Source organism: Buceros rhinoceros, unplaced genomic scaffold (genome assembly GCF_000710305.1).
Source record: "Buceros rhinoceros silvestris isolate BGI_N320 unplaced genomic scaffold, ASM71030v1 scaffold19504, whole genome shotgun sequence".
Taxonomy (NCBI): domain Eukaryota; kingdom Metazoa; phylum Chordata; class Aves; order Bucerotiformes; family Bucerotidae; genus Buceros; species Buceros rhinoceros.
Genome location: NW_010410258.1, coordinates 38,042 through 45,069, shown reverse-complemented (window position 1 = coordinate 45,069; position 7,028 = coordinate 38,042). Strand labels below are relative to the sequence as shown.

Below are 7,028 nucleotides of genomic sequence, written 5' to 3'. Positions count from 1 at the left end.
GAAGGATGCTTTCCACAGCCAACTGGTCTGCTGAGAACTCGTAGTGATAAATGATTCCTCGATGCCTGTACCAAACACAACCCCAACACACAATTCTACCTTAAATTATATATTTCAACAGGGGAAACGAACAAAATTAGGAGACTGCCATAAAGGATCAAACTTTGATGCTTCAGGAGCTGAATATAACCCCCCACCTCTTCCACACTAGGGCTGTCTGTGCAGTTTTAACAGAGCAAGCTCCCTCCTGCCTCCTCCCAGGGACCCACCGAGCCCTGGAAGCGAGCGGTAAGTCACTGGCTTTAGCCCTGCGGGGACGTGACTGTCATCTGCTGAAGCATTTCTAAGCTGTGCGGGAGAGGGGAGGGTGGGTCCGCTGCAGTCTGGTAGTTCAGTTAGACGTGCTAACCACCATCTGGGACGCAAATACAAATGCTGGAGTTTGAAACACCAGGAGTTTTCCTTTCGCAGGAGATACCGTTACCGATACCTAAGGCAAGGAAAGGGCCCTATTCCCCGTCTGCCTTCAGTGGCCTTTACATTCCCCCGCTGAAGAAGTAATGCTTTTTTCTGTGTTTGGAAGTAAAGAAACAGCCAATTCACCAATGGCTTTGAAAGCCTTATCTTCAAACCGTGTTAATCTTATTTTTGAGACACTCCACCTGCTCTGGATCATGAGTCAGGTGCTTCATGTGCCATTTAAAAATCTATCATAAAGCAAATCTTTGCAGTGTCAAACCCTCTACCCTTCACAGCTGGTCTACTCACTTGCGGTGTGTGGTAAAGTCGTCGTCCATGATGCTGGCGCCTCGGGGAGTTTTCTCATCGGGGATGTTCGCAGTGATGAGGCTATGAGAATTAAACCACACGTGGCGGACGGGATGTCTGAAAAATAACGCACAGCGCTGGGTGCTAAAGGAATCACTCTGGATTAAACACGGATTTATTTAAATCAGCGCCCCGCCTGCGGCCAAGGCTGGGAACCTGCACCTTTGGCTGCTGTGCTCCGGCCTGCAGCAGATAAACACAGCTTTTACTCCCATCTAGTGGGCTGTTACCAGAACACACACGGAGGACAGAAAATATTTCAGACGCCTGGCAGCACACCGGCTGCTCCGGGAAGAGTGGGATGCTTCCCAAAGTGAAGGCCGGGGACACCCAGGACCTCCGCAGCCCAAGCACTGAGCTACGGCTGGTTTAGTAGTGCACTGTGCGGTACAGTCTAAGAGCTCTGGTTTTCATGCCTTTTCCTCTCTCTGGTGAATAAACTAACCCTCAAGTGTTGTAACAGCATTTACTGTTCAAGGAGGAGTAACTAATCTTAGATTAAGAAGGTTCATCCCCACGACCCTAATGAGTCTCCTGTCGCTTCCCTTAGCTTCTGCCCTTGCTTTCCGTTCATCCGCTGGGCTGCAGGCACGGATAACCCCACGCACACCTTCTTATCTACGAAGGCCTTTTTGATTGAAGTGATCCCTTCTGATTCCTATATAGATTAAACAGTATTTTAAACGTTTAACATAATGGTTTCACTTTTAGTACCCCCCAAAGCTCAGGTCTCGCTGCCTGCCCTCCTTCTTGACATGCTCATTAGTGCTGCTTCGGGAGACAATCAATGCAATATTGTCCTTAATGCATCAGGCGCATCGCAACAGGCTTCATAACTCACAGGGTCAAAAGAGAAGGAGATACCTGCTATAAATCAATGACAACTCCTGCGTGAACTGCTCTGAGTGTAAATACCTCATCTAGCTCCTCTTTGGAGGAGATGCATTAAAAAAATAAATCAGGATTTATCTGTTCATTTTATTAAGGCTATCACTCACACTTACAAGGGGCTGAATCCTTGAGGGCTTCATCCAGACAAAGCCCCACTCCGGGAATTGTGCCTTCATCAGGCGACTGTAATTTGGCTGTAACAACTAACAGTCCTCGGCCAGCTCCAGGATACCGGTCTCTCCTTGTACTTGTACAGTTCAGTACTGTGCTTCCTGTGCAAACTGCTGTTTTAATGTTTCCGTGAGTTTAAGGACCAGCCTGGCTTTGACCACTACCGCTAAGGGAATGCGTGAACGAGGTAAAGAGAAACCCAGGTACTGTGTAAGGATACAGTGGATAGAGACAGCCGGAACCAGTCACTCTGAAGACAACACCCAGGAGTCCAGCATTTTAAATCCAGGTTTCAATACAGTAACTACTGGTTGGTGATGGGGCAGGGAGAAGACACTGACTGAACTTCATGGAAAATCCAGGGGAAAAAATTTCCATGCTCCCTTAGGCCAACTAAAGCACCCTTTACCGAATGAGTAAAAAGGCTGTGACAGCTAAAGGGCACAGACAGAAACACGTACAAGTCTCCAGGTGGAGAGACAGTCTGCTCCCAAATCACGTGAAAACTGAAGAGAGCTCTCAGAGCCTGAGACCTGGGCACGTTCTCATTTTGGCCTGGGATCACCCCGTTCCCACACTCCTCCTGCCAGTGAGATCCGACAAACCCTTGCAGAAGAACTTACCTGGCGTGCATTTCCCAGAGCTTGGTGCCCATCCGTTGGTCCCACACACAGACCAAGCCCTCTTCCCCTCCACTGACGATCTTCCAGTCATCCATCTGGACCACAGACACTCCTAACTGGTGGGCATAGAGGGAGCACAAGGATTCGCTTTTCCGGAGGTCAAACACCCTGACCCTGAATGAACGCAAATGAAGAATGGAGGTAAAAGCAGCTGTGGCTGTGCAGCCTGTGGGTCTGAGAGCACCGGTACTGCTGGGGTTACGAAGGTGTCTCTAGGCCAGCCGCAGTCCCGCAGCTGGGACTGAAGGACTGGACTACAGGCCTAGAAAACCAACACCGGTGACACTTTTCGCCTCTTGAATTTTTACTCTGATTTCTATTACCAAAGACTTTTGGAGGCAGACTTCTCCCACCATACAGGACCTCTCTGTCTCTCTACATCTCTATATCTGGGTGATATAAAACATAAATGAAATTTAGAGCAAGCTCCTCTGTATGTGCTCCCCAAACATCAGCAGTGCCGTGAGGCGTAAAGCACCGTGTTTTGGGCACACTGCTGACACATCCTAGCCCTTGGCACCCAACCCACATCCACCATGGCCAAGGGTTAATTAATACTACGATGCAGATCAAGGCAAGGACTACTACTACAAAGGCTTAGGAAGAGACTAAATGTGTGGCAATTCCAAAGCCAAGTCAAGGGAGTTATGGGTTTATGTGCTGGAGTTCATCACCAATGTTGAACCCATCTATCCACGAGCACCCAGCAACCAGGATCTCTTCTGGTTTCAGAAATGCAGCTGCTGAAAGCAAGCAGCTCTGAGGTACATCTGGTTTTCAGAACTGATTGACCGCTCAGATGTGGAATTTTGAAGAGAAACGTATGGAAGACACGGCTAGAAGCAGAAATGTAGAAAAAGGGCTTAGGAATTTTCAACCACTGCTACTAAGTGCACAAACCAGTTAAAGCTAACGGTGTTAAGCGTTAAACACAGCGTGTGCCACAAAGGAGTGTGTTTTTTCATCGCTGTAAATGAAGATTAAGAGGTAAAGCAAAGTACGTAAGCGAATAAAAAAAAACATGCAGTGAGTGAAAGCAGAAGTAAAGGGGAAATACTGATCTCAGATTTGAAAAGAAGCCAGAGAAAGTTCTTCCCAGCTGATGGCTAACAAGAAGGAAACCACCAGGTACACATTAATTCCAGAAGAGGCCAAAACACACTTGTTCCAGCACATTAACTCTACTTTATTGCATACCCCTGCTACGATCCTAATGGTGGGGCAAGTCTTCCCTTTTCCTTTCCCAAACGGAGACTGCATCATAGGATTTTACAAAGAACACATTTCTGCAACTGAAACAGTCCAAACCTCCAACAGCGCGACAGCCATCTGACACGAGGAGAACCCTGCTGGAACAGGGTGAGGAGCACGCTCTGTGTGGCCCTGCAGCCAGCCGGAGGAAAACTCCATCACGACCGTTGCTGATGGTGAAAGGACTTGTTGCTTTCTCCTACTCCAGCAGAGAGAAGCTTTGGCTGCGCATTAGAGCTGTGCTTTGGGTAGGGATGGGGTATTTAGGATGTGTTCACATCCAGTGCTCTCCCCGTCTTACTGCATGTGTTTTGTGCGGCAATCAAAGCTGCTTCTGTTTGGTGAGCACAGTTGGAAAGGAAGAGCCAATGGTGTGCCGGTTATTTCATTAGCAAGGGCCCAGGTTTCGGGCAGGTGTCCGTTCTGGCACACCCTTGGATGAATTAAAGGCACACTTGAGTTGCTTGGATGTGCTTTAAAAAAAAAAGGGAACGCACGTTGCAGATCGGATGCAAGAGCTGGCGTGGCCTGCCATCTCCTGCCTCAGCAGCTGGGCTCCGTGGGAGCACATGGGATTCATCCGGGTTCAAGGGAGCCAGAAGGAAGGTGTTCTCACGAGCAGGCTCTGACTCTTCTGCTAGGCTACCTCAGAAACAAGCTTGCTTGCCTTTAGGAGACCGTGGAGCAGGTTTTCATCTACACCTTTCAGCGACAGCACGCACTGGGCTTGCCATATGTTTGCCTTCCTGAAGCTACTCACTGTCTTAGGTCCCACCAAGAAACACGGTGCTGTTGCAGTACGTCAGCACACGCTCCCTGTTACCAGATCTCTCGCCAGGGTGAAGCACAGCCACGTGAAAAAAATAAACCAGCAATGCTTCAGGAGCATTTTTTGATGGAAAGATGGATTTTACAGGTTCTACCAAAAACATTTCACTAGCGTTACTTTTCAAAATCATGGCTTTGAACAAAAGAATAGCATATAATAGTAAAATGGAGAAATTGCTATATTTATTTTGGTAGTAAGTCTTCTCACTGGCCATCAACAGTTTGAACTCCCCTGGCAAGGTCCTTATTCAGAACATTTGCTCCATCACGGAGGTTCAAGTCACATTCCACCTGTGGATACCCAGCACCTATTACCTTCACTCAGCACCTCAAGAGGAACTGACCTCCGAGATACTCATGGTCTTGCCTCCTGGATGCCAAACTTACTTGCTGAACTATTGATTCCTAACTTCCTGCTATTTCAGTGACAGCCAGCCCCTCAAACTCAGTCAATGCCTAAGCTGAAAAACCAAAAAGCCTTCTGGTGGGGAAAGGGCACAGACATCTACTCCAGTATAAAGGGAGTATATTTCAGTCTCACTTAAGGGATATCCACTTCATCTACTCTCCCGTCATTGTGCAAGTGATCAAAATTGGAGGTAGTTTTACTGGGGTGCTTTGGAAAATCAATTGTCTGCTCTTAGAGGAAAAGACTTCCAAGGATTCGATTACATGTGTCCAACTTCAGATATTTCTTTTATCCTCTTTGCTGAGAAACTGAGACTTTGCTTGTGCTGCCTACTCACTGAGGAGGAAAAAAAGCTGTTTGACAAAATAATCATTTTTGCAAGCTGCTGCACTGGCGGGACAGAGGTCTGGGATTTGGCAAAGGGAAGTATCCGCCTTACAATCTGATACCCACCACCACACCAGACCACCACCTGCAGCCCGATGCCCAGTGCAGAAAGGAGGAGGGAAGGGACAGGGAGCCATTAAAGACTGGCTCCTCGCCATCCCACATCTCCTTTGGTGCACTGGATCAGACCCCACAAATAACTAGCCAAAAAAAGAAAATCTAAAAATTGGACTCAAAGGGTCTTTTTAAGCCCTTTAATCCTTTCACACTGACTGTTCCCAGTGCGTCCATTCCTGGCACCAGATATTGCGCTGGGAAAATCCTACTCCCCAAGCCAAGGAGTTAAAGAGAAAGCTGCTAATCAGCTAAATAGAAGCTGGAATCTGTTCATATGAAAGTCTCTTTTTTTTGTCACCTGAGGGACATCACAGTGTTCCGAAATACACTCTTGACATCATTTGGCAGACGGACCCATCTCATCCTACATGATTCATCCCTTAGGTTATTTTTTTAATATCAGAAAGTGAGCTTTTAAATGCCAAACTAATTTTGCGGGTGGTGGGGAAGTGGAAGATATTCCAAGTGGTCTCGCTGGGCTGTACACCAACTGCGTCCACCAAATGGCTTCAAAAGAAAGTCTTCCCATGGAGCTTTCCGAAACAAAGCAAACTGGCAGCCACATCCAACTATTACCTAATATTTTGTTCCTGAAGTTCACTTCGGCTGCATTTGAAACATCAGAGGAGAAACCAATTCTATCAGGTCCAGCTGTAGGACAGCAGGACGGGAAGGAAGCTCATTTGAGATGGGTTACAGCTCTTGGTAGCACCTACCTTCTGTCTTTATTGCCTGTAACAAGCATGTTTGGAGGACTGTTCCGGAGGTTGACACACGTAAAGTCACCTATCGCGTTGCCCATCTTCTTCAGACACTGACTTGTTTCGAGATTGTAAAGAAGAATCTGGCAGAGAGAACAAACACCGGCTAAATGTAGCATGAGCACAACCACAAGACTTTGCTGCAGCATAAAGCAGAGCAGAGGTACTACCATCAGAGATGGTTTGCAGGACTTGTTCCTCCACAGGCTACGACAGAATGAAGATACAGATCTACCCCTGTATAAGAAGGGCAACAATGCCCTCAGAAATAAGGAAATCGGCTTCACAATGGAATCTATCAAGAAGCAGGGACGCAGGGCTCGTGCCAACCAGTATCAGCCAGGTGTAGCTCTCAGGCAAGCAAACCAAGCCATATACATTTTCTCCCCACCAAATTTTTAAGACTTACACAAAAAATCCAATAGTTTCTTCATCAATTTTAATATTTGAAAGAGCAGTAAAAGTACACAGAATCAGCACTTCGGAGGTTTAGACAGATGGATTGCGCAAGACAGATTCCATCAAATACAGTACGACTTGCAGAGCAGAGCTGCCACTGCCTCGGTGCTGACGGGCCCTGCTGAAAGCTTTCATGCAGCTCATGCAGCAGGAAGGGATTAGGAGAAACACTGCATTTGAAGTGGCAGTTCAGATGGGAGAGAATCAAAAACAGCTCTGCAACATCCACCATGATTTGACCAG

The 7,028-nt window shown here is 47.3% G+C and overlaps 1 protein-coding gene across 1 annotated transcript in view; it reads right to left on the bottom strand.

Annotated features, from left to right (window-relative positions):
* FBXW8 (F-box and WD repeat domain containing 8) overlaps positions 1-7,028 on the bottom strand; it is a gene marked incomplete at its 5' end in the record, with an annotated part of 40,653 nt that overhangs the window by 190 nt on the left and 33,435 nt on the right. Inside the window, 4 exons of the mRNA XM_010135562.1 lie at positions 3-65; positions 769-885; positions 2,514-2,687; positions 6,282-6,409. Coding sequence (XP_010133864.1) covers positions 3-65; positions 769-885; positions 2,514-2,687; positions 6,282-6,409 — 482 coding nt within the window. The remainder of the gene's footprint in view (positions 1-2; positions 66-768; positions 886-2,513; positions 2,688-6,281; positions 6,410-7,028) is intronic.